This window comes from Neopelma chrysocephalum, unplaced genomic scaffold, assembly GCF_003984885.1.
Source record: "Neopelma chrysocephalum unplaced genomic scaffold, ASM398488v2 Primary Assembly neopelma1_60, whole genome shotgun sequence".
NCBI lineage: Eukaryota > Metazoa > Chordata > Aves > Passeriformes > Pipridae > Neopelma > Neopelma chrysocephalum.
The window spans coordinates 12558845-12586501 of record NW_020897715.1 but is presented as its reverse complement, the minus strand read 5'-3'; the positions used below and the strand labels follow the sequence as shown (position 1 = coordinate 12586501).

General features: G+C 41.9%; 1 protein-coding gene across 1 annotated transcript in view; it reads right to left on the bottom strand.

The window, feature by feature from the left end:
• Positions 1-27174, bottom strand: part of GAP43 (growth associated protein 43) — a 67329-nt gene extending 40155 nt beyond the window's left edge. Inside the window, exon 1 of the mRNA XM_027681177.1 lies at positions 26858-27174. Coding sequence (XP_027536978.1) covers positions 26858-26887 — 30 coding nt within the window. The 5' untranslated portion in view covers positions 26888-27174. The remainder of the gene's footprint in view (positions 1-26857) is intronic.
• Between the last annotated feature and the right edge of the window lie 483 nt (positions 27175-27657).

Below are 27657 nucleotides of genomic sequence, written 5' to 3'. Positions count from 1 at the left end.
TACCTTTGTTCTGGTTGAGAAAACATAGTTTTCTCGTGCTTTCTTTTTAAAATTCTTTGTGAAGAGACCATTTCCTCTTTAACTTCATAGCATGATCTTTGTAGTGATCTTTAACTATTTGAGGAAACTTTGAAGTTCTTAGACCCCTAGAAGAACTATTAGAGCTTAGTTTTTGTGCTCCTTGTCAATCTGCTAGTTTGATATCAAAGAACTGACCTGCTGTCCTAGTGTAAGATCATGTAGTGGTTTGAAACAGGTTTTCCCCTCTGGAGCTAAGAAAGTGGTAAACCCCCAGGGGGTGGTGACCCTTGGGGTTTGACCCAATCAGTGCTCCTGCAAAATATAAACATATCACTAGACCGGAAAAGAAAGTAGTTGTAGTAGTTGGAGAAGAGGTGGCCATGTTCTGAGGTCACGAGGAGCAGGGGCAGGAGCCCCTTGGGGCTCCGGCCCCCCCCCAGCCCCTTGGCTGGGGCTACAGGGACTCAGAACAATGCTAAAACTGAACTGAGTATCTGTAGTTGAAAGCTGGGGGAAGCTTCTACATCGGGAGCAGCAAAGGGAGCAGCGGCAAACAGCCTACGGAGAGCAGTGGCAAAGAGCCAAGCAGATAAGAAGAAGCAGCAGAGCCGCCGAGCAGGAAGACACAGAGATCTCTGAAGGAGAGAGGGAGAGAGAGAGAGAGAGAGAGAGAGAGAGAGAGAGAGAGAGAGAGCAGAACTAATCTCTATGGACAGAGTTTGGGTAAGAACTGAAAACCAAAACTCCCCCAAACTTTCTTTGAGATCCCTTCAAAAATGGAGGGGGTTGACTCCTATTAATTGGAAGTCCTAAATGCAGTGGTCCTGAGAGCTCAGCCAGGACGAAATGTGTGAGAGAGGACCTTGGGCCCTCCCTCGCTGCAGCTTCAGAGAAGCTGGCAGCCATCTTGAGGCAGAGCACAGAAGCTCTGCAAGGGGCTTGAATCCCCTGAAGATACCAGACCGTCACGAAGGCTTCTGCACTTTGTCGACATGACCGTGGTGGAGCAACCTTTGTCTGGGGTAACGCAGCCCACGGAAAGACCCTTTGTTTGCGTCGGGGGGCCGAGAGAGGCTTGGAGGCCTCCCTCGTGTGTATTGGCAAAGATCCAACAACTGCTGCTTCATGAAAGACACAGAGAGCCTGCTGCCCTAGTGGACTGCTGCTCAGAGACTGGAAGGGGTCTTTTTTCTTCTTCCCTCCTGGACTTTTATTTGGAAGGGAGAGGAGATTTGATCCATTGTAAATATTATATTGTCATGGTAGAGATAGTTGAGATTGTGTATGTAGTGTATTATACTATTTATTTGTTGTACAGTCTTGTAATATATATCCCTTTCCCCCCATTTTGAGTCTCATGTGGTGTCTGGAAAACCCATCTCACACCGGGTTGAGATGTGGGAGGGGGGCTAGGACTCAGGAATTAGATTTTGGAACGGTCAAACCATGACAGATCACAATGCTAGTAAGATTAGATAGTGAAGTGACAGGAAAGAAAGTTACTTATTGAAACTCAACTGCTGAATTCTATCAAACCCTACCTTATTCATGTCAAAAAGACATCAGAATTCATTTCAGCTAAGATGAACAGACAAATCTGCATAAACATGTAATCAATGCTCTCCTAACCCTTCTTCTGTCTGATCAAGTTTCAGTCTACATATCTCATTGTGATTGAGTGAGAAAGGAATCTGAAGGAATAAGATATTTTTGTCCTTTACAGGAAGCAATTAGATTAACCTAATTTTTATTTCTTCTCTTTTTGCTACAGATTTCCACACGCATACAATTTAGCTTTCTTAAGACCTTGTTATGGCTTGGATGAGACTTAAATTAAGCACTATCGATTGAGAGAGTTTAAACATACAAAAAATGTTCCCTGAATGCTTGCCTTGTCTGTATGCTCATTTGAGCTAAGAAAACTGAAAAAGGATTTTTTAAATTTAGGCAGATAAAACATTTTACAAGGAAAGCAAATGCTGTTGCAACCCAGAGCAAATGTTACTGAGTATGACTTACGCAATATATGTACTTTTTCAATGAGAAGGAGTAGAAGTTATAGACCCACTCTTTTATAAAATTATCTTTGTGCTGACTATTCACAGTAACATACTAAGCAGCACAAAACTCTCACTGAACACCTATGAACTCGGTCATGTGTATCACATCCTACAGTTAACAGAATTGATTATGCATTTAAAGCAAGCCTTATCTAAAAGTAGAAATTCTTATTGAGCTTTCTTCATCAGCTTCTATTTTCTTTATTTAACCTAATTGAAAGCCACTTTAAAATGCATTGATGACATCACCATTTGGATAGGATTCTAAACTGATGGTTCTAAGTTCCAAGTCTTTGAAATGACTGAAAGTTCTTTTCGATGCATGAAATTACCTTTTCTTGCAACTTCTTCTTTAATTTAAAATTGCTAATCCTATGAGACTGATAGTTCAAAGATCTACTTGACACTGAAGCCTACTTTGCCCATAAATATGGCACTTGTGAAGCAAGCATAAATTAATAAGTAACAATTTTAAATCAGTGAATCATTCTTATGTACAAAATTGCTTCAATTTAACTATGCCAGTGCAATACCACTTTTTTTTTTTAGAACTGTGTATAGTACACATTGGTCTTTCTATAAGCTGCTCTAGGCAATGGTTTTGCAACTGAAGCAATGCTACTGAAGCATTTAATACAGCTTGGATTATCACACTTCCAGTACTTCTGCAGTGCCCTAACATAAGACTACCTTCTTTGCCAGGTGTTAGTATCTACTTGCAGTCTGCATATGCAGAATTAATAAATGCTGAGAAAAATTCTCACTGTTTGCAATCTTTAATCACTTCATCTGTAGAGAAACTATTTCTTTCTCTACAATTTCTGTCACTAACATACGATGAATTTTGAAACTTCTGGCTTAACCTGAAAGGGAGTTCAGGATGAAATCCAATCTATGTAGTATAATTGTTGCAAACACCTCAAAAACATTGGATTGCCTGGGTAAGTTCCTTTGCCCACTACAGAAAACTGTGCTTTAATTAATATAGACCATCATTAGTGAGTATAGATTATGAGGTGCTATGTAGAGTCCTCTCCCCTTATAGCAGTTGTAAGAGTAAAATGAACATTTCAAAAACATCCCATATTCTGCCCAAGAGGAAATATAAAAATAACTACGTCATCTTGGCCTTCAAGTCTTTGGATTATTAGGAATTATTCATAAATAGTTGATTGGTTAGTTTTTCTTTAATTACATTCAAGATGACATATTTATCACCTTTCCTCCAGAAAGATTTTTGAACTTGTTTCTGAACAAAAAAAAACCAAAGCAAAAAAGAGAAAACTATTTGGCACATGGAAATTCTTGGTCAAGCTTTTCATGTGTATAATTTTTGTTGTAGTTTTAACTTGCTAGCTGGTATGATTTCTTTGTATTCTAGAGATTTTAAGCAGAGAATGTTCTATATTCCTTTTGATTTTACACTTACAAATGCTATGTATCACATCTTGAATGAGATTTATTGAAATTTTAGAGTTGCTGAGAATAATTAAGTCTGTAGAAAAGACTTCCTTTTTTTGGTGTAATCAGATATAATTGTTATCATTTCTTCAATCTTGTGGTTTCATTCTTTCAAAAGGTGATTCCTCAGCTTTGACAAAACCTATTGTTTTATTGCTAAAATCAGTTAAAATCTTGGAGCTTTATTGTGCATCCCAAAGCAAATATTAATACATTGCCTTTCTTTTACAAATCACATTTAACTGAAAGCCTAAGTGATCTGTAGGAATTCTTTTCTTTTCACCTATATATTTTACTTTATGCTTATTAACAATCTGTACTTTTCAGCTGAAACAGCTTTTGTAGCACAACTGTAGGTTGTGATCAGAAAAGCAATACAAGCAATACATGATGATAAGACAGCTCCGTTTTTTACTACAGTATGACAGAGATCAACAGAATCATTTGGAAATTTATTGACCAGTTGCATCATGCAATTAATACCCATCCTGACCTAGATGAAAACATGAAGATGAAATTTTTAGACGTTAACCTATAATTTTATCAGAATTGTTATAAGTTATAGATAGTCTATACATACTATGTTACAAAATGGAAGTGCTACAGAATTTTGCTATTATCACAAAGGTATTTGGTAAAGAGATTAGTGAGTTAAAAATTTTAAAAATACTTTTGCAAAAGCAGAAATGGGGAGAGAGAAGGGTGTCAGCCCCTTAGTTGACTTGCAAAAGTGTTTTCATGTGTTCAGTTTTTTGCACACAGGTGTTCTCTAGCTATCTGCATGATGGATGAGGCTTTGGAAAGAAGCTGGTTCTTCGGAACACGGTTGATGTTATTCCTGCAGGTGACTGTGACACCACCAGAAGCTGTTGTAGCACACAGTTGTCTTAATATTATTAGAACACAGTTTATTGAGCACAATTTTTTAGTATTTTTAAGGCACATAATTTTTAGGAATTTAAGTATAATGTGTTGTGTGACCTTTGGATTACTCACTGGGTATTGGTAAAAGAAAGTTTATCTATCTGGTTAGTTTTATCTGTTTGGTTAAGAAACTCTAACATTATAAGGTATTAGAAAATTATTATCATTATAAGATACTAGAGAATTATAATTTTTTGACATGGAACTCAAAAGTATGTCTGTGTGACAGTGTGTATGATGGTGGCCACCGTGTGAATGTGAATGAATGAAAGTGTATGCATGTATGTGTGTGAATATATGAACACAAATACACAAACACCTTTGGATGAACAGATCCACAAACACCTTTAAATAAACAGAAGACACAAAACCCACAATTGAATAGAGTTCCATTCCCAGAAGTGTTTTAGAGTGAATAAAAATTTTTCAAGAATAAACCCTATATTTAGTAGCACCTTTAAGAAAAAGTTATGATCACAAGCCCTAAGGTTAATAGGTTGTTAAGTTTGTTAATGGTAATAGTAATTATTATTATATAATTGTGTTTGTTAATATGTTATAGATATAATAAAGAATGTTACAAGAATACAGTAAAAATTGTTCAAAAGCAGAAATGGGGAATTGTGGCCAGAGCAAAGAGATTTCTCTGAAAAACTTTTCCTGCTTTCTGTAGGCCTTGCTTGACATGTTTGCAAGCTGTAATGTTTATACTTATAGACTGTGTGAAAATATGCAATGTTTATACTTGGTAGCTGTGTGTCTAGTTATAAGGTTTGAGAACATAGTATGTTTATAGCAAGAAAGCCTTGAGAAATTAGAGATAAAGGTACACCTGCAGATTTCAGAAAGCCCCTAATTAGGAAGGCCTCTACATGCCAAGTATGATTTCAGGCCGTGTGGACAGAACATCAGGTCCAATGAACTGGAGACATGAGATGCGTGCACAGACTGAGCTATCCAATCACCTTGTTGTAAGAATGTGCCCAAAACAAACTAAACTGTATAAAAGCTAACTTATTTAAATAATAAATTGGACATTTTGCCTGATCACATTGATCGTTTGCATGTGTTCCTGAGCCTCTCCACCCACACAAATGCAATGTCAGATAATGAAAATGGAGTGTAATTTCATTGATTTCAATGACATTTTACTAGGGATGTATTTTACAAAACCTCTGTGGTCTGATGCTCCACACAACTTGCAAGAGGATACATTGTTAAGTTCCACAAGGACTATGAACCTAATTGAATTTGTATTTATAGCATTGAAAGAGCCTCAAATGCATGCTGTGTAGCTAACTAAAGCATTGTGCAATACTTAAGCTGTATTCTTATCTATTTCCTCCTGTCAGTGCAGGATGAGAACATCCTCAAAGACAGGTTACATGTCTGCTGGAACCTGAAAAGTCTCCAGAGGGGACCTGTATTACACAGCTTCCTTTACCCAAGAACCTAGGCTTGAGCGCCTGAGAACGTGTCCAGTTTCTGTAACCTCAGTGCTTTCCACGGTCTGTAAAACTGATGAATCAGGCCTGTGATTGCAGCTGTGACTCCTGAGTGGCACAGTGTCGAAGACATGATGTTGTGCCATACCCCTCTCCCATCCTTCAGGTAGTGTTGCCACCAGAGTACAGGCATGGTTTTGACTGGAAAGATCCTTTGGGGCCACAGGCAGCTGGACACAGACCCAGTAGCCCCAGGGCTTAATCACTTATTCTACAGACTGGCACTGAGCTATGGGAAATGCACATGTGGCTTTGAGCCATTTTGTTTCCTACTTTGCTCCTTTACTGTATTCAACCCTACGGAAAAAGAGAGAGGGGAGAGGCAAGCCTGCAGTGCAAGCTGCAAAAGGCTCTTTGTGGACCCTGTTAAGTTAGTTCTATAAAGACCCCCAGCCAAAGGGAACATGTTGAATAGCTGTGTTAGGGAAAAACTGCCACAAGTGTTTGGATTCGCCTCGTAAAAGGGCTAGTATATCACAGCCACATTTAAATAGTCACCCAGATCTTCTCCTAATCTTCCTGCTGCAGGACAGATAGTTTTTTCTTTCAATTTTTTCACTCCTTGGGATTTCCATCCTAAAGCTGTTATTAAAAAAAGGCTTCAATAAGCTTTAAACATCTTGGTCCTAAAGTTTTCTGTCTTTTTTCCATTCCTCAATCAGGAAGCATGTCATTATCCTCAAAGCACTGCACATTGCGATGTGTTTTCCCCAGGCACACAGTTTAGATGACTCTGTGTCTGGTGCATCTGTAGCAGAACTGTACTGTACATCCAGGCACCCCTGGAGACCTACCTGTGGGGGATTTACTCAGCAGGCCCCTGGTAGAGAAGTCAAGGGAAAAAGGATCCCCTGATAAGGACAAGGCTGGGCAGGCAAGGTGTGCAGAGTTCCTTCCACTTTTTTTTCTGATCTGCTGCAGGTGTGATATGGAAATAGAGTTTTCATCTTGAGAAGGACTTATGAGTTTCTGGAAGAGGAATCTTCTTCCCTCAGGATCCTGTGCAAAGCCAGACAGAAAGTACTGGGAAGTTTGCACAGACTATCTAACATCAGAAAATGGGAAGTGTTTTCTCTTCTGCTAGTAAGAAGAATTCACATTGTGCAGCTTTGTCACACACTGAAGAGGAAATAACTGGAAATCTCCAGGGTCCTCTAGGCCCACCCCGTACAGTGCAGCAGGGCTGCTTTTGTTCATCTTTAAGTGTTTTTTACCAGTCTTTGGACATTCCCCCCAAAGATGGTTCTCTGGGTTTCTCTGGCAGTTTATTCCTTTGATAAACCAAAGAATTCCTCCCAGAGTTTTGGCCAGCCCCCTGCGTCTTATCTGTGCCAAGATTAGCTTGTTTCTGCTTTCTTAGTAACAATCCTTCATATATCAATAGCTCTCACCTGTCATACCATCCCTCTTTGTCAGATCACTCTTCCTAGTCCTCTTAAGCCCTACTCAGAGATCTTACTTTGGTTACTGAATTTACATTTGTTCTACTGAGAAATTACTAAAATGTCTCTCCAGCTTTAATGAATAATGTAATGAAACACTGTACTTACTAAAATAGTAATTAGCAATGCAGCTAAAAATAAATCAATGTGTGGATCAGACTCCCAAAGGCAGTAGGAAAAGCTGCAGCCATGAAAATAGGTGGAGCTGCAAATAGCTAAGTGCTCAGGGGAAAAAAAAAAAAGGGAAAAAAAAAAAAGCTTAGGGAAACTTATGAATGGCCAAGTGTCCTATAGATAGTTAGCAATCCACACAGATTTTTAAACACTGCCCTGAGTCTGACTGCTCCATTTCCTGCATATTCAGCATATTTGGGAGTTTTCTGAGGATGTCAAGAAGTTGGAGCAGCTAGAACAGGTAAGATGAAGTGGAAGAATGTCAAACACTCTCCAGAGGTTCTCCAAGAGTTTCCATTGTCCTAATGGTGAGCTTCAGCATGAAGGAAGAGGCGCCTTCTGTAAGAAGAACCAAATGCATAAGGATTTATAATGTTGACAACCATTACTATTTCTATATCCTTGGGAGAGATCTCCCTTGTGGTGCGGGAGAGAAAGAAACAAAACAAGCAATGGGAGACAAGGCAACAGGAGTGTGCTGAACACAAGAAAGGGCACAGGGAGCACACAGGTTTATGGAGGAAAAACAATTCAGATACTACAGGAGTCAGCTTGCTTTCTTCTAGCACCACCAAAAATATAGTGCCATTTCTTGGTAGAAAGACATAATTCCTGCTTCTTCAGGAAGCCTCAGGACAAGGCTGGCTCTTGCCAGTCCAATTTATTAACCCAGTAACATTAAAAATACTAAGTCCTTCATAAGACACATCATTGGAGTAAAGTAAATCGTAGGTTTGCCCAAACGACACAAAGATTATGGTATGCAAAATGTCTACCTTATGTCGCCACATTATGTAATTAATTACACTCTACTTTTCAGATGCACTGGTCTCTCAGTCATGAAAATAGACACAAATCATGCAAATTCCATCATAGTGAATGATTATCTATCTAAAATTTTCCCAGGACTGTGATGGTTTATTTCTTTTTATTTTTTTACTAATTCTTTCTTTTGCCTCCTTCTCAGTCAGAGAGAGGAAATCATATTGTACAACTGTCACAAACTGCATGTCACAAACATTCACACACACACATATATATAAACATAGTGGAGTAAGTGAGTAATTTGCAAGAAATTCACTGCCTGAAGTGAGTTTGCATAATGAATTCACTAAACCCTACTGAAATTAAATCAGAAATGAACCCTAGATAGAGAATATTTTCAAACAGATTAAATTCAACAAGACTCATTTTATCCCTTCCAGGAAGAATGAGTTACAAATGTACAAACACTTTCTGTACTTCCTCAAAGAGGACACTAAGGTTTTGAGATCTGTATGATCCGTAGTATTTCTGGGAATACTCATGTAGAATTGCACCTATTGAGGCTTTCAGGTAACTAAAATTTTGATCCCAGTGCAAAGCAGAGAAAAAAGTTTCCACATGTATTTTGCTTTGGTTGCAGAAGCAATTATTTTGAAACCTGCAGAAAATATAACACATTCCCCCAAGATGCCTGCTTTACAGATTGTACTCTCACAGAACTTTACTATGAATTATTAACATTTTAGTGTACATTCCCATGCTTTAGCTCTAGTGGTTCCATATAAAGTTGATTGAAAGAAGAATTAAAGGGCCAGGTTTTAAGGAATGAATGGTGGGATCTTGACAAATGCCTACTTGCCTTAATCCTGTTGAAACCAGTGCGAATTAGGCACCAAGGCTCTCTGAAAATCCTGCTAGGCTACTGCCTATATAAATCTTACTTGTTAGGACAGTTCTGTAAATTTCCTAATACCACCCTGCCACTGTTTGGAACAAGGCTCGTAAATATCTGTTGCAAGATTGCAAAGTAAAACAAAGTAGCTTATAGAAGACTTAAAGCATTAGTAGGAAATCTGGATATTTGAAGCTTAGGAAACTCAGGGGTATAAAGAGATTACACTAAAATCTTGGTCCTACTTTTTGCAGTTGGAAGTTCGAAAGTTAAAATGCAGGAGGCAGAGACTTGGCAAAAGAGAACAGAGGATCTCAGGGTTAGGGCAGCCGACAGATGGCTGCCCTACAGCACTACCCCACCTTTGCTGCTGAATTCCTCTGTTATTCTGCCTGTACTTTTCATGGGTTGATTCCTAGTGACAAGTTCTGCATCTCTGAGTATCTGACTTCAGACACCTTGAGTCTGATTTGGAGCAGTGCTCAGCACTCAGAGCTGCAGCTGACAGCAATGGGAGATGTCTTCAGATATGTGCAATTGAAAAAGAATAACAACCTACTTATAAAAGTCAGGTCCTCTGTTTCTGAAATTCAGGACATAAAACTAGGGATCCCTGCTGACCAAACTCTTTGTGCCTCAGTTGTTCATCTGCAAAAACAGAGTGAAAATACTCAGTTGTCTCATATGGGTGCTGCAAAGATTTACTAAGTAATATTAGGGATGTGCTCAGAATCACAAGACAGACCAAGAGAAAATTAGTATTTCTGATTCCAGAGCAGAGTTTCAATACTATTAAGTAGAGTTGTGGGGTCACACGCTGACTTATTATGAGAAAACAAAATATTGAATAACTGCTCATTAAGTGAGCACTGTGTATTCTGTGACCTGAATGTGAGTAGGAATCCCTGAAAAGAAAAATAAGATGTACTGTTATTAGAAGTGTACTGAAATGCATTCACAGGAGGAGACTGCATGGGTAACTACATTCCCAGTGTTGGCTAATTCTCTTTATACTTGATTTAGCATCCTTAATAACTTTCTTCTAACAGAGTTTCTCCATAGTCTTTATCACACATATATAAGCTCATGTTGCAGCTGAAGCCTAAATCTATTTTCACTCTTAGTAATGTGGGATAATTTAACTTTTACCAGATTTCACTTTCTAAAATGTAATTAACTAAATCATAGGAGCTCAAACCTCTTGGCTTCATAGCATCTTACAAAAGAAAAAAAAAAAGAAAAAAGAAAATAAATAAAACAACTTCCAATGTCCAGGAGATGTCAATCCCCCCTACTTAGTACCTCAGGTGAGATGAGGGATTTTTCAACAAGCAACTCCCAGGCAGAAAACGGCAACCACGGGGTGCTGGCATCCAGTGTGGGGTGGGGTGAGACCAGATGTCCAGCTGAGTCTCAGAGCTTGGAGGAAGCTGTTGGCCTCAGAAGCCCCTGAGAGTTTCCTCCCACATGGAGATACTGATAAAAAAAGCAGTCCTAACATCAGCAGTGTGCTGGAAGCAATACAATGTATCTCCATAGCCTCAAGCTGCACCAGAGAAGGTTCAGGTTTGACATGTGGAGGAATGTCTTCACAGAAGGGGTTGTCATGGGAATGGGCTATGCAGAGAGGTGGTAGAGTCACCATCCATGGAGGTGTTCAAGAAATGATTGGATGTGGCACTTAGTGCTGTGGTTTAGTTGACAAGGTGGTGATTGGTCAAAGGTTGGTCTTGATGATCTTGGTGGTCTTTTGCAACATAAATGATTCTGTGATTCTGTGATTCCATTGTGGGAGTCATATTTCAATCACTCAGTATCTGCCTCTGGCTTAAAAGCCCCAAGTTGGCCATCCTTGATTTAGGTGAGGCAGGATTATCAGTGGAAAATGAAACCTTTTTCTAAGCAAAAAACAAATTAATAGAAAACATGTCTTATCTGGCAATTTAATGAGTGCACAACAGCTGCATCAGGGAATAGGCCCCTAAAGATTTAATCATTTAATATGTACAAAAAAGCTCCTGAACGGAGAATTACTTTGCTCAAAAGATCAGTTATACCCTTGCCTAGTTTTCAGCAACTCCATGGCTACCCGGGAACATCAGAGCTGGAATAGCAGGGGTGCTGCAGGGCAGAGGCACAGGGTGTTGATAAAAGTGGAGCAAAGTAATGGCAGAAATCCTGTTCAGCTCTTTCCTGTGCTCTGTGTAACTGAGCACTATTTCACTGCCACTGGCAGCAAACTGACCTCCTGTTTACACCACAGTACTTGAAACCTGTGTTTTTTAAAAAGTATGTCTATCTCCAATTCTGATTAGCTTCTCCAGGCATTTCTGTGCTGCTTAGTTTTTGGAAATGGATTTCCAAACAGCAGAATCGCCCTGTATGGTACCTCTCAGAGGTACTCAGCATACTCTGTTGTCTGCTGCACCAGACAGCAGGAAGAGCTTAGAGGCAAGTACCCAAGAGAGAAGTTGAAAAATTACAGCTTGGGGATATCAGCACCAATCATACCCTACTGTGTGAAGCTGAGAGGCATGAATCATATGTGAAAGATGGAACTGAATGGATATAAAGAGACAGCCCAATGAGGAGCACATTTTCCCCTCTGCAGGGATAGGTCAGAACCACAGAAGAGAAAGAAGTAAGCAAGCTCTGCCAGTGTGCCCACTCACTGCCCTTCGTGAGATGGGAAGGCTGACCTTAGCCTGGGAAGGCCCCTTCAGTTCTGGAGTGGATGCTTACAAGTTGCAGCGTTATCTGCTGTGGTCAGTGCTTCTTCTTCTATAGGGAGAAGAAGCCAGTGAAGCCACATGATCACAGACACTTCCAACAAAACTATCTCCCTAGTCCAGTGCCTTTTCTGCCTCCCTGCTCACTTCTATGGCAGTGTATACTTCTTCTGTGGTCAAGCCAGAAACAAGGGTGGCCCCAGGGTTAGGCTGAAACCCCATCTGATTTGTCAGTAGTAGGGACTATAAAATCTCCACCATCTCACAAATGCTAACACAAGACCTACATTTCCACTGCTTCTTGGCAAACATGCATCAGGTTTGGCCCACAGAGACAACCACACATTCACTTGGCAACAAGGTCTCTTTCTTGCCTACACTGACAGCCTCTCCACTTCCATTCTTAACTGGCAGAGGGATAGTGTCCTTCCATCACACCTGCCAACAGGACCTTCTCTTTTGGCCACCTATACCACCTCTATGATATATATCTTTGGCTCACTCTGCCTTGACTATCAATTCTGATTCAGTCCAGTCAGCCAGAGGTTTAACTCCAGAGGAGCAAGAATAAGGTCTCTTAAGCTGCCACAGAGGGCAATCTCAGCAGAAGGTCCTCAAAATAGGAGACAGAATATTCTTATGGGGCATAGACTTCAAACCATAACTAGTGGCTAGATTTGGTGTGTTTACAGTGTCATGGTCATGCCATCCTGGCACATCTCAGGAGAACAGACACAGGCACAACTCTTCTTCCATGCTTACAGAAGGCCAGAGAATTGCTTTTTATTTTTTCACCAAGACATATGAATTTCTGTACTGGGATTTTTGTATTTCCATTTCAGTCTCTGCTAAGAAAAACCCTCCCTTGAGCAAGTCAGGTTGTTTTGTGCACCCCTGGGAGAGGTAAACTTCCTTCTGGAGATAATTCATGGACACATAGGCTTAAGAGGCAACGTATCATCTCATCAGCAGCCAGCATATGTAGCCATGGTGGGAAAAATTCCTGATCTGTGCCGGGCCAGAAAATTGTGTCCCATCTTATACACCAGAGATCTAAGAAAGGAAATATAGATATTCACGGCCTCCACAAAAGCAACAGCGTATTCAGACTATGGAGAAACCCCAGGCAGGCTCTCATCAATAAAAGTGTATGACACTGTACCACCAAGGTTCTTGCCTCCTCTCAGGCTCCCTGTTAAGCCGAGTTTGAAGGCCCTGATCTATTTTTTAAGCCCATCCTGGTGTGGAGCTTACAACCCAGACAGATCTGTTGCGAGCACAACCTCCCCACCTGAAGATCCTCCAGGGCAGCAAACAAGAATCTGAACTTCATGAGAACAGCACAAGCTCAGGATACAGCACCTGTGACACCACAGACCCACTTGCTTTCTCAACTTTCCATGTCAGCTCTTCCTCAGGAGATCCTCCCATGGAGTCCTATAGGCAGATACATGTCCCACCCCACAGACATAAATATAAAACAACTGGCAAATAAAGCAAACAAATGCTTTCAAACTATTCAAGCTTTTCAAACTATATTTCTTCCAGGTAAGGAGAAGGGAGGGAAAGAAGAGAGGAACAAACCCATTCTTTTTATGTTATTTCTAGATTAATTCATGCAAGGCATATGAATACTAGTTTTAAAACGATTGGTTTTATATGGAGAAAACAGGCAGAATGACTTCGGCAGATTATTCCACTTTCTTCTGTGTCTCAGTTTCCTCACATTCAAGTGAAGTAATAACAAGAGTATTCCATGCTTGATTTGTTAAGGATTTAAGCTGACATCTTCCTACACCAGTGAAAAGTGTAGTACTAGTGTCAGTGATAACACATTTGGCCCATTTTTTCCCAATTATTTTGCAACCCATCATGCACAGGCACAAGTAAAAAGTAGTGTGACTCATGTATTACATAAAACGACTGTCTTACAAGCATCTTTCTGGGCATATGTTAAAGGTGAAAGCAGAAGATGTAAAACGGAGACTATCCCTGAAACATCACTTTGACTTCCTCGAGCATGTGCCTTTTAATAGTCTTTGTCCTAACTATTTTTCTTGAAAGTCTCCCCCATGCCAGCTACTACAAAGGACAGACAGAGCTCACTGAGTGGGTAACGATTCAGTATTTTCCTGTTATCCTAATTTCAAGCATAGCAAAGAGCCTTATTTGCCACACATCCTTCAAACCCATCACTGAATGCAGAATACTGATTTCCTCATGGTCTTTTTCAGTGGTGCTATTTTGCCTTAATATCTCAGTGCTTCATAAGCCTTAATGGATGTTCTTCCAGGGAGGTAGGCGGGGTTGTTATCTCTATTTTACAGACACTAAAATCAGACACAAAGAGGCTAAGGTCAAACTGGCCAGAGCATCCACTAATTTTGGGTCCCTAATTTCTGATGCCTTGGGTTAGTATTTCCCCAGGTCTGTGCATGCTGACAGCAGACCCTCATACAATATTGGCTCTGCACTTCTGCAAGTCAAACCTCAGGTGGCTCAAACTGAGAACCCAGAAAATGAGAACACACCAATTAGTGGCCATCCATGGAAAACCTCATTTATATGGCCTTTTCATATCACATAGGAACTTGTGACAAAAGGTAGGAAAAAGCCTAATTCTTCAGGGCAGTATTCAATTACCAAAATATGAGACCATTCTTCTGTTTTTGAACAGCCCCCTGACCAATTCAATATGTAACCCTGGCAGTAAATGAAACAGGAGACCTATAGAAAACAGCTTCGTTTATGGCAAAACCTCATTCAGTCCCTAAGTACATTCCATTCTGTGAACTGAATGAGACAGGGATCCTACTAAAAAAAAAAAAAAAAAAAAAAACAAAACCAAAAACCCAACAGTATTTGATCTTATAATTAAGAATCACATTTTTATGTCTATTCATGAGAGAAGAGAAATTAAAGATGGACAGGCAACCCTTTTAATTAATTCTCTCTATTCTAAGTGTTTGACTTTGAAAACTAAATGTATGCTTAACAAAGGTGTTTAATCTATTTTAAAAATGTAAACTAAAAAGGAAGGAAATAGGAAATTTCATCATTTGAAATTATAACATTCTCCTTTTTTGTGTTATAAAGACACAACTGTTGCCTACTAAATGGTTGTAAAACCCTTTATGCTTTCAAAGCTTTATTCCTCTGATCTCAACAGATACAGACAAATAACAAATTAAAAAACCACAGTGTCTATTTGAAGAAGACCCCTACTAAGAAAATTCTTGTCTAAACAGGGAAAAGCTCAGCAAAGTTTGACGTAGTTGAAAAGACTGCCTTTGACTTCTACAATTTATCTCATCTCCCAGAAGTTGGGTAATCCTGACTATAGGCAGGGTGTCTTGTTCCCCCTCTTGTGTTTCAAAAAGGTTTGGGAATAACCAAAGGATATCTTCCTGAGTGTTGTGTGGGCTCAGCACGTGATAATGGAAGATACCACAGATCAGCTTTAGTTCTTCTATATTCTCATGCAGCAATAGCTCTTCTGCGGCATGGGCATACATCCAGTGAAGGTGAATATTATATCTCAGTATGTTTTATTCTGTATTCTCAGCAACTGCTAGGAGACATCATAATGGCAGCAGAGGGGATTAAGCACTGAAGGTGACTGCTAGTAGGAGTACAGCACTCCGGTTGGGAATTTCTGAGTGACTGCCACACAAATGCTTTAAGACAATTCATGTCAAGCAAGTAGAAGAAGCCACCAACTGATAAATCCCTTGTAATAATTCTCTCATGAAGATGATGAAAAGGGAGCCTCGGTGTGGAGTTCAGCAGATGTCTGGGTTCAGAAGATGGACGTTAACGCTAAGTCTAGGAAGAAGGTGAGATGTCTTGTAGAAACCACAGACTTAACAAGAAACATAGACTGAACTAGAAAATATGGGTAAAACTAGGCAGCTCAGTACCGTAATACACCAAGTAAATGCATTTTGAACCTGCCTAAAACAAATGCTAAAGACAGACTGACATCTAAACTGTCTGGGTTTAGGCATCTTGCTCCAATTATAGGGGGCATATCTTTTAGTTTGGATTCCAAGTCCTGAATCCCTGCCCTGAAGAGACAACTATAGTTCCTCTCTGACAAAATGCAGTAGATAGGTATTCATTCAGTATCTCAGTGGACAGACTAGCTCCCCTAAATTACAGGAGATGTTGATTCAATTCTCTACTGTACCTGAAAAAATCTCAAGTCTTACCTTCCTTCTACAAAAGACTGTTTAGAGCAAGCTGCTCCCATCTATTCCTGCTTAAGCTCTTAGGCTTTTTCCATGGAAGAATTAAATAAGCATGAGGCCAGAGATGGAGCACACAAAAGTAAACATTGCTTTTATCCTATTGGTTAAGCACTCTTCTGCAAGAAGACAGGTTGGGTCCAGTTTCTGCTTCAGTGACTATTTGATACTAATCATATGAAATAGTGTTGAAAGAGCACAAGGGACCATTTAGTCCATGCTCTGGTCCAGAGGTGCCTCATACAGCCTCTCAGTGATTGGAGCTGCCATAGTTTTCTCAATATATTCCAGTGCACCACAGTTCTTTTGGATTCATCCTAAAGTCTAGTCTGAGTCACTCTGACATACCATTAAAAACCACTACTCCTAGTTTTATGCATCACGAAAAGCAAGAACAGATTATTCCTATTTACTTGCACTCTTCGGACTAGCATCTGAACCTCTCTCAGCCTTTTTCCTTTTAGGTTAAACAGCCCTAATTATTTCAGTCTTTCCTCACGAAGTGTCTTTCCCTTGACCTCAAGCAATTGTCACTACCCCAGTCTGCACACTCTCTCACTGGACCACACTTTCTCAGAGTGCAGTAAGAGACTAAGGCAGGACATTTTAGCTGAGCTTTAAATGTGCACATCAAAGCTGAAGGCTTATTAGATGTGCCTTACAGTCTGTACTCCCATTTGCACAACCTGGTAAGATGGTGTTTCCCTTACTGGCAATAGAATGTTGTTCTAGACCACCACTGAACTTTTGGTCCTCTAGAGACCCTGTCTCCCCTCCTGAAGGACAGCCTAGCTGACTTGTGGTATCCCACAGACAGCTGGCTGTAATTTAATAATCATTCCCATGGAGAGCACTTCACATTCACTCTGATGCTGTTCAAACCAGGTCTCTGGTTTAGCAAGCTTGTCTTGAATTACAGCAATTTCCACCATCCCATACCTGGCTTATGCCATCTGCAGATTTTATAAAACACTTCCTCTAGACAGTCATCAAGGATAAAATTATAATATAAAGTACAATGTATTTAATGAAAATGTGAAGCACTAACAGGCCACAGCTCAAGCTTGTGGCAACCTGCTCAATAGAGTCTTCCGTTTCGACAGGAAATCAGTGAGAATTGCTCATTGAGTAGGATTACCTACACCAGTTCTGCATCCCTGCTGTAATGTTTTCCTTTGGAACACGTTTCTTTGTTTCATTTATGATAAAAGCCTGTGAGATAATGTCAAAATCCTTACAAATGACAAGGTATGACAACTACTTCCTCTGTATCCACAAGGCTTGTTATAGAAGAAAGCTAAATTAGTTTGACATGATCTATTCTTGACAGATCTGTGCTGGCTTCTAATAATCTCCTTTATTTGATTATTTCCACCATTTTTTCTCCAGGAATGAACTCAAATGGCTTATCTTCTGCTCATTTTCAGCCTTCTGACACCTCATCCAGCCCTCATGTGTCTTCAAAGCACTCAAAGCTCATGGTTCAGAGATTGCTTCCATCAGCTTTGTTAAATAAGCTAGGATGATTTGAAAGAACCATCTTACATCAGTACATCCTGACTTGTTGTGCCCTTTTCACAGATCCTGATCTTTCTCCTTTGTGGCTCCAATAAGAGTTATAGCCATCAACTTGCAGCTGATCATGTTACTGGAGATATGGAAAATGGGCATAAAATGCTTTGGCCTTATTGACAATGCATGATGTTAAGCTTCAACCAAAGCTCTTCCCTTGTCTCCATGAGTATCATAAACACCAAGGTAGAGAGTCAGGATGATACTCTTTCACTCTCTTGCTCTGGCTCAATTAATATTATATTTGTCTGTGTACTGAGCTGATTATGGTTTATAAAATTAAGGACCATCTAGGCATGCCAGTAAGCAGCCTTTTAATGTTATGGGGGCTTTACAGTTGTAAGTGTAATTATCTTAGGCCTTTAGGCACCTCCACAGTTGGAAATGAAGGAAGCTCTAAAGTCCTACAGCTTATGATGGACACCTCTAAGAAGGTAGTTCAACTTACAAGAATCGCTTATTTCTCAGTTCAGAACAATGGTAAAACACTGTGATATGTTTCAGACTCCTCTTGACAGCCACACACTGATTAAAAAGTAATGAAATTCTATAAGATAAGATGTTGTCTTATGGCATCTCTTCCTGAATTGTGGAATCAACTCACTCAAAGGAAGAAAACAAAGTACATAAGGAAGGAAGATTTACTATAAGTTCCTATGAGCCACTAGGGATAATTTTCACAAATTTATCAATTCTTTTGTGTTCTACAGAGTCTGGTACACTGGTATCCTAATGGATGGTTCACTTTGCTGCATATCTAGTTTTACCATATAAAAGGGAGCTTCAGGTACTGTTTCATATATTAACTTTGCTAACTATCCTCTGGAAGTTATTCAACTTCTGTTTGCTTCATGGAGATTTCAATCAGCTTCAGTTCTTCATGGAAGAAGAATTGAAGTTATTTTGGGAGGAGATTTTTTTCCTTGGTCCATTCGTCATTTCCTTAGGATTTAATCTCTTCTAGCTGATATTCTGTCTGGAATTTAGGATACAAGGGAAAGAGCAGCAGTGCTGTGCTTTAGGTGGGACTGGTTGCATCCATATCATGCTTTTGACTGCAGTTTTAACAGACAATACTAAACATCAATTTTCTGTTGCAGTTGTCAGTCCTCAAAACTTTATATAGGGCTTGAAATTCTTCTATGTCTTCCACTGGAAATGCAAAGAGCAGGAAGGATTAAAACAACTGTTTTTCATCTTTGGTCAGGCAAAGTCTCCATTCTGACAGAATCATCTCAGCCTGTGCAATCCAGGTTGCTGCAAGCTGCTAGTCTTACTGCTCCAACATAACAAGCTAAGAATTAAAATCTTGACCCTAAGAAAGGTGCCCCCAATTCTAAGGAACACAATTAAGTCTCCCTGCTGAGGGTAAACTTTTGGCCCAGCTTCTAAAAGCCCCTTTGCCTCAGTTCCCCATCTTTCCAGTACTGCCTCCTAGCTGCATTACACTTCTCAGGCACACCAAGCAGGTGATGCCCTCCTTGCATTTGCTCAGCGGGTGATTTCCAGCAGTGGATTTCACTCTTATATGGAACTAAATGGCTGCAGATTTTACTGTCAGCAAATCAGCAACTGTCACTTGTTTCTTTATGTCTTCCCTTCCAAACCTAGATGATTTTTTGTTAGATTATTTATAAATCCACCACAGAATGCCTTACTTCTAAAGCTGTGGGCAAACAGAAGATGGAATGATACAAGAAGAACAATGGTCAATTCAAAATCATTGTGGTTTACGTCCTGCTGGTTTCAATTTGAATTAATATAAATGACTGGCATCAGGTGCAAAAGAGCAAAGCATAGTAACATGCTGCCCAACCTACACACCCTTGAGTACTTAACATTGCAGATTTATAAGGTCATTGAATGCTATTAATAAAATAAATGGATTAGACGCCATTCAATAGTCTGATGAACTGCATGAAAATTGATAATAGTCCTAACAATTGTAAGAGTAATCGAAACAGTAAATTATTCTGGACATCACCAATTATTAGAAATCATCCCAATTCATAAAAAAACCCTGAAGTTCCTGAGAGCACAGTGTCACTCCTAGGAAATCATGAGAAGAGTGGAATAAAACTAGCTTCAGAGCTAGGTTCAGATCTAAACACACTCCACTGCACCCCTACATTTTAGGGGTATTCAAACCAAGTGAGTGGTTCTTTTGGAGCTTTTCAGCTTACAAATTACAATCGCTTATGGAAAGGTTTATCCTCTAGAGAGGGTGCTTAAATATTGTGAGATGTCCTGCCTTTCTATAAATAGAGATATACTGTGATTATGGCTGGAATTAATTCAAGAAACTTCAGATGTAAGATGAGTAATGAACGAGACTGACATTTATTGGTCATAATTTAAAACAATATAAGAACATCCTGGCTTCCCTTTTGAGACATCAAAATCAACTGATCCTGGTGCGAGGAAGGCAGGTTCAGGACATCCTCTCTTGGGCCAACAAGACAAATGGAGCACAGCTTGCCACCCAACAGTGGCATTAGTAGCCAAGAGACAAGCCTGGAAGAAGTAAGAACCATCAAGAAAACAGGAATACTGATAGTAGTTTGTACTGCATGCACTGCTCCTATTGCAGCCATACCCCTCCCCAGCAGCTGGGCAACCTTCTACCTATGCTAACAGCAAGGTGACAGGTGAAGACACACCACTTTCTATGGGTGCTCATTTGTAGCAGCTGCAGCTGCTGCCCAAGTGGAGGAGAACCGGGAAATCTGCAAAAGCAACTAGAAGCACAAAGAATGAACCTGGCTTCCCTTCTGATGCCAATGCCAGGAGGGATGAAGGGAATAAGACCCTGGTGGCAGTGGCTGATGCTGCCAGCAGGAGTCCCCAAGAAGCACAGTGCAATGGAGGGCTGGTACCTAGTTGGAGGAGAGCAAGAGCAGCAGGAGGATTGCATGGTCAAGGGAGCAGGGGGAAGGCAAGGAGCAGAACAGATGGGGAGAGGAGACAGAATGAATAACAGTGGAGATAGTAGGATCAGTGTAACTCCAAACATACAAATTCCTTTTGTTATATTAAAACCAAATCACTAGTTTTGTTACATTAGTCCTCCACCCCATACACATATTGAAGGTTGGATCATCATGGTGGTGGGGGAGGAGCTAGTACACTGGTGAATAGCAGGCAGAGAATGAAGTTGTAGCCCTACTCTCAGGCTCTGGTCCATAGTAATAAAGCCTGGGTCTGGGAAAAAAATCAATGGTTTGTGTTAAAGGAACTCAAGGGGCTAATAAACATCCCAGCACTGCAGGAGTGACTGAGGATGGATAAAGCAGTGATTTGCCTGTCTAAAGCACCTCTCACCTGAAGGCTTCTGAATCCTTTCTTTTTTCTCACCCACTAATTATTTAGTTTCCAAGTTAAAGAAGCATCTTGCAGAGACGGCCATTACAGTCAGAGAATCTATGCTTAGATCAAGCTAGAAAGCAGGTTAATAGCACTGCTAGGAAGAGAAACCAGCTCTCCGTAAACCAATTCCTGTATACCGGCCTGTGGTGCTCACAACCATGAAAAGCCATCGAGTTTTACACACACACTCAGCAGGTGATAGAGAGAGTCCTAAGGAAATATAAACACCTTCTCCACATGAGGCCATCAGAGCTCTGAGGTTACATGTCACCTCCTGGTGTGCTCAGGAGGATCTTGGAATTATAGATTAAATGAATGTGGATGGATTCCAGACTTTGATTTTGGACTTCAGATGTTAAAGGTATTTCATCTGGATACCTGCTCTGGTACTCCCACAGCAAGATACTCTGGTATTTCTACCAACAAGGTATGTGTACCTTCCACCATGCCTTTCTGGATGACTAGCCTCTTCTTGTCAGCCTGACACTCCTCTGTGTGTGGTTGTTTCCTTACAGCTGAACACTGAGACTTCAGAACTTAGATGCAGACAGGTACAGATTGCTGCCAAATCTATCCCTGAGACTCGTTCAGACTCACAGCAAACAGGGGAATCACATAGTGACTTCCAAAAGGCATCAAGACAGAGAGCTACCATGAAAAGATTTCTCATTCTCAGGTGTCTTTAGCCTGGTACTGTCATCAGAGCTATTGTTCTTTTTAAAATCCAAATAAAGCCCTCCCAGCGTAGGGAGGAAGCCTAAGGCAACAGAAGAGACACAAGTCATTTATGTACAGGAAGAGGGGACAACAGGAGAGTTGTGCAGAAGGAAGGATGTGTGGGCCAGCAGTGCATGGACTGAGCAAACAGTAGCCAGTGATGCACCAACAGCTGCAACCATGCAGAGGTATGAAGCTTTTGCTTCATACTATCTCATCCAAAAGTAGAAGCAATCTTCAGGCTGTATCTGCTGTTTTACTTGTTAATACCCCAATCCCTCAGCATATACATGCCTGCTTGGTAAAGATTAGGCAGAACCCACTTATGCCCCATGTCCTCTGCCATGGACAGCACATGGAGCAGACAAAAGCCATTATGAGGAGCACAAGCCTCACAGCATGAGGCCAGGGAGCCCAAACAGGTATACACATCCTTGATTTGCATCATGCAAGACCATCAGTATGCTCTCATCTTGCCATGGGCAATGGGCCCAGTTCACCTTCCCACTAGCACAAGAAGGTCTTGCAACTTGGCAGGTGCCAGCAGTGGGGAATTCCTGCTCTCTAGGAAATGGGGAGAGGGAAATATAATGTCTGCGCAGAGTGGCTACTAGATCCTGGGATGGCATCACAGAATCCATGACAGCTAGCCTGAAATGAGAGTGAACTTCAGGTGAAAATTCTTTGCACTTTCTCCTTCTAGTCAGTCAAAGCAACATGACTATAGGAGGAATCCCTCACATCATCCCCAAGTGGTGCCCACCCTCTCAGCATGGCATGGACAGCATCTGGAGCTACAGCTCATTTTCATATCCTGAGGCAGAACCAGCTCTGAGATAATCCAGACAGGCTCAGCATTGGCCCAGGAAAAGTCCTCAGACAATACATGCCAGTTCCTTGGGCTGCACTTGTGTACCCAGCCTGGCACATCCAGACAGAAGATTCAGTTCAGCCCTCTCAGAAGGGATACCTCTGCACACCAGTGGGTACTGCCTGACTCTTTTTACTGGGACTTTCTTTTGGGAGCAAGTGGCAATAGACAATTTGGATCAACGCACAGGTTTCTTTCCCACTAAGCATTACCACTGTCCCTCTCCCCCTGGAAAATCTGCCTGCAATTAGTTCCCTAGGAGAGGGCTTGCCTGTGCCATTAAGAACAGTTACATTACACTATCTAGGAGAAATCAATGTCTCTAATAGTCAGCAAAGGCAGTGGAGGAGGGCAGGATGGTGGGAGGGGTGTTTCTCTGGAGACACCCTTCTCGGTAGAAATCCCAGAGGTATTGCTCCAGGAAGAGAAATAGTAGAGACCTAGAGTAATTAAACTTCCATGCAGCAATTGTTTACTGGAAGAAGCACAGAAACCACTCAGTGTCTCTCAGAAATGCAGAGGCAGTGACTAGGCTCTCCCCAGGTGCAGATGAAGTGCCTCTGCCCTGAAATCACTGGTCTGTGGTGGTTTACATCATGCTGGCAAGTGGAGGGAGGAGGGGCATGGATGGACACCTTTCCTTTAAAATACCCCTTTCCCTCTCTCCACGTTGGTAAGACCACGCCTTGCAAGTTTTGAAGCATCTGTATTGCGTGGCATAATTAAGTTATCCTAAATGAGACCTGAGACATTTTAACATCCTGAGGCAAGAAAGCTTAACTCTGCATGCATCTTCCTCCCTCTCTTTTTCTCCATTTCCTCTTTCTCATACACCTCTGCAGCTCCTGGAATGATAAGACACCTCACCGCCTGGCTGTAATTGCTAGAACAGTTCCCTAATGCTTTTGCCTTCTCCAATTGCATTAAACTGCGTTTTTAGAGGTACAGCCCTGTTTATTCATGCTGCTCGTGTGGAAGGGGAAAGAAATGCAGACTGCCTTTTTTCCCCTCTCTCTCCTTTGATTTGATGGGTGTGGCAGGTCTAAACCTTTGCAGCCGCTGGCTCTCCAGCGCTGGGGTGAGGAGGAGAGGGACCGAATGGGAGGGAAGCCGTCGTATATGGCTGGTGATGAATGAGACTCATCTCACCCACAAGTGGGAAACCTGCTTGCGGGTTATTGTTTAATCACTCATGCAATCCAATACTGAGCACATACCCCCATAACGTCCATCTGTTCTAGTATGCGGTGCATGCAACACTTGCATTTCTAGCCACCTATCTCACTACCCAGCTCTGCGTGTTACTGCCTGCATCTCTTGCTGGCAGTAAAGGTTAAGTTCAGCTTTTCAGATATTGCTCTCGGTTGTGCTACCTTTCAGCTGAATATTTTGTGGGCTCAGATGCAGAGCTGCAGTCAACTGTAGGCATAAATGACAACACCGAGCTATCTACATCTCTCATGGGTGGGCACAGTCAGTCAGATACTTCGCTCTTCACACTGGCATCGCACCCACAAGAAAGAATATCTGCAAGGTATGAGTGTGTGAACATATTTGTCTCTGAGGGGTGGGAGGATAGACACACAGGCACACCTAGACATGAATGTGAAGAGATTTCTTCCACGCCCAAGCCTGTAATTTCAACATTTTGCTCTTTAGCTGCCAGAAAGGCAGGACACCAGGGGCTTCCCCTGGAAAATAATTTGAGGAGAGCTGTCTTTCTTTTGGGAAGGAAACTCCTGCCTCTGCTGAAAAACCCATTTCATATCTTTCTCTCTGTGAAAGGTCTGGGTGGGGACAGAGGAAGAGCACAAACTGAAAACCAAGGTCTTTTTCTTCTCCAAATTAAAGCTTCCTCTGGTGTATCATCAGCTTTCCTGGGCGAACTGCTATACTGCCAGTTTGGCAATTGTGGTGTGTATTCAGGTACAGGAGCAGCAGCTGGGCTCTGAGCCCAGGAATATCCACTGAATATGCACAGGCAGGCACATTCAGGTTGTATGGCTGCATAAGGATCCAGAAAGCATGTGCGAGTTCACGGTGTGCCTGTGAGTGTATGTGTAGTACAGATGCAGGCTGTCGGAGAGTGGAGATTGTGCTGCACATGCACGCGCAGAGGGGTGTGTACCATGCAGTGGATTAATGTACAGAGTGGGAAGAGAAGACTGTGTGTGATCAAGATACCTGCATGCCATGCATTTCTAAATGTGACTGAATACAAAATGACAGGGGCAAACCCACACAGATATAAAGAACAGACACATCGGAACATAATTCAGGAGCTTTAATGCCCAACCTGTGATGGTATGGGCAAAATTATCCCTCTCCCCCAATAGGTCTTTTCTGACTCCAAAGAATCCCAGAGCTACTGACTTTATTTTAAAATTTGCTGTGCACCTCTGCCCACTGCTCTGTCACTTTGCCTCCCTGTCTGCCTTCCTTCTCCTCCTTCGCTCCTTTCATCCCATATTTGCCAGCAGAACGTGCTCTGCTGGCTGGCTGCAACGTGTTCCCCCCCAGGCCTTCACCACCTCCCTCCAGATTTTAGTGAGCATATTATTAATTGCAAAGCATTTGAAAAACCTGCATGAGGAAAAATACAGGGTGACGCAGGGTCTCTTTCTATCCCAACCACTTGCCCCTCCCCATTATTTTACAAATTTTCTTCTTCTCCATCTCCATTCAGAAACATACTTCAACCTGAATTTTCTTTCAACACTGCTCTGTTCCACAGTAACTGTAGTTACTCACATCAGCATATTAGGCTATTGCTCCAGAATACTGCAGTGCTACATTGTAAAACATATAGAAATGTATGCATATTTAAGGAAAGTAACCAGTAGGGTGCTGTGCCTAAGACTGAGTTTTGTCCTCAGAACAAGAACCAAAGCTCCTTGTCACTATCTACAAATCTGCAATTTGTGGAAGTTTTGAAAATGCCTCACAAAGATATCTAGGGCCAGTTCCCAACTCAAAGTTCCAACTGCAAAAATTCAGCATCCTCCCAAGAAAGTCCAAGAGGTTCAGCTAAAGTAGGCTCTCTTAATCAGGAGCAGGTTTGGGCTTTCACACAAAATAAAAAGGGAAAGGACGAGGGGAAAATTATCTAAGTAGCTTTTTTTTTTTTCCAATTTCATTATCATTTTGCACATAAATATGTTGACACTGAAAACTAGCCACCACCCAAACGTTCTCATCATCCTAATTCCTTTATAGCAAAAGCCAGGCGGTACCGGTAAAGAAAAGGAACTGGTTTCCAACAGGTTCACACTGCGAGCTTCTCTTATCCCACCCGAGTTCGGAGCTAACAGAGGCGTGGTCCTCTGTCTCTTTACCAGCTGGTGCACAGTTGTCTAACTGGTTGTACTATGAAGGATATTGCAAAGAGGGTGAGTCTCCCACTCCTCAGGCTAATGCTTTTGTTATTAATTAATTGGATTTTTCACTACAGCATAGGCTTAAAAAAAAAAAAAAGCCACCACAAACTCCTTCAGGTTAATTCTTGCTCAGATTGTTGTAACAAAAAAAATGAATACACCTGTCCTCCGAGCCACCTCATAGCACAGGCACATAGAGCATCTCCCATTCATCAGAGCCAGGAGCAATAGAGAGCGTTCTGACCAGGGATCAAGGCTCGCTGGGCATCCGTTCTTTTTTGGCATAAGATGAAGAATTGCTTCCTTTATCTCCAAGGTAGAGCCAGATCTCATCACGTTTCCTGCCAGCCGCACCCCCACCCCCCAATCCACACCCTCAGAACCACAGACAGAAAATCCTAGGCAATATAACTGCCCCCCTATTAAAAAATAATACGAAGAATAGAGGGGATATTCTGGTAGCTCCCCAAATGTGGATGTAGGCCACCCCCCTTCCCCACATCACCAGCCCCGGAAAGGCAAAACAGTCACGTTGCAGGGTGTGAAAAGAACCTTCAGTCGCAAGATGCTAAAGAATTGCAAAAGAGACGTCTGCTGAAAGCAGCTGAAATTTCCTCCCCCCTTCCCCAGCCGCTACCCCAGCCCCTCACACACTCAGGCAGACGCACCCCACGGACACCCAACAGCCTGGGAGATTTCTTAACAGAAGGAAATATAAAAATCTTCAGCTCTACCTGTTTTGTTCTTCTCATACAGCACAGCATGATCGTATTGTCCCCTTCCTTCCTTCTTCTTCCTTCCTTCTCCTCTCTCCTTTTCCTCTTCTCTCTCTTATCTCTCCCCCCCACCCTCTCCGCTCCCTCCCTCCCTCCCTCCCTCTCTCTCTCCCTCTCTCTCTCGCTCACACACACATACACGCACACGAGCACACGCGCGCACACACACACCAGGGCAGTTAGCAGCAACTGTAAGGTCCACAGCTACTGCTCATCACACATGCACACGCTGCCTCTCCCTGCCTCCCTCCCTACCCTTCCCAGAATTGTTCACCAGCTCTCCCTGACTCGTCACCTCCCCACCCCACCCCCACCCCGGCAGCCACCCCCACCCCCCCCAAGTCCCTTGCCAGCCTCATGAATAATTAAAATTTTCAATCTGGACCCAATTACCCAACGACTTTCCCACTGTACAGAGGCGACAGGGGAGAGGGGACACTGCGGGCTGCGGAGGGCTGGGGTGTGTCTGGGAGGCACCGGGCGAGGAGGGGGACCGGGCGGGTGGGGAGCCCCCAACCCTACTCCCACTGGAGCAGCCAAAGCCCCCAGCCACGGCCAGGAGTGGGATTTATGCATGAAGAAAGCGTGGGGTGGGGTGGGATGGGCACAGAGGGGAGAATAGGGAAGGGGGGTATTGCCATGGCAGGCGGTATATGCCACACACAGGTGATGTACCGTAGGTGGGAGCTGCGAGCTAAATGGGAATTGGAAAATATGTTAAAATGGCTGTTAAAAATCCCTCTCCCCAGCACAGTAGA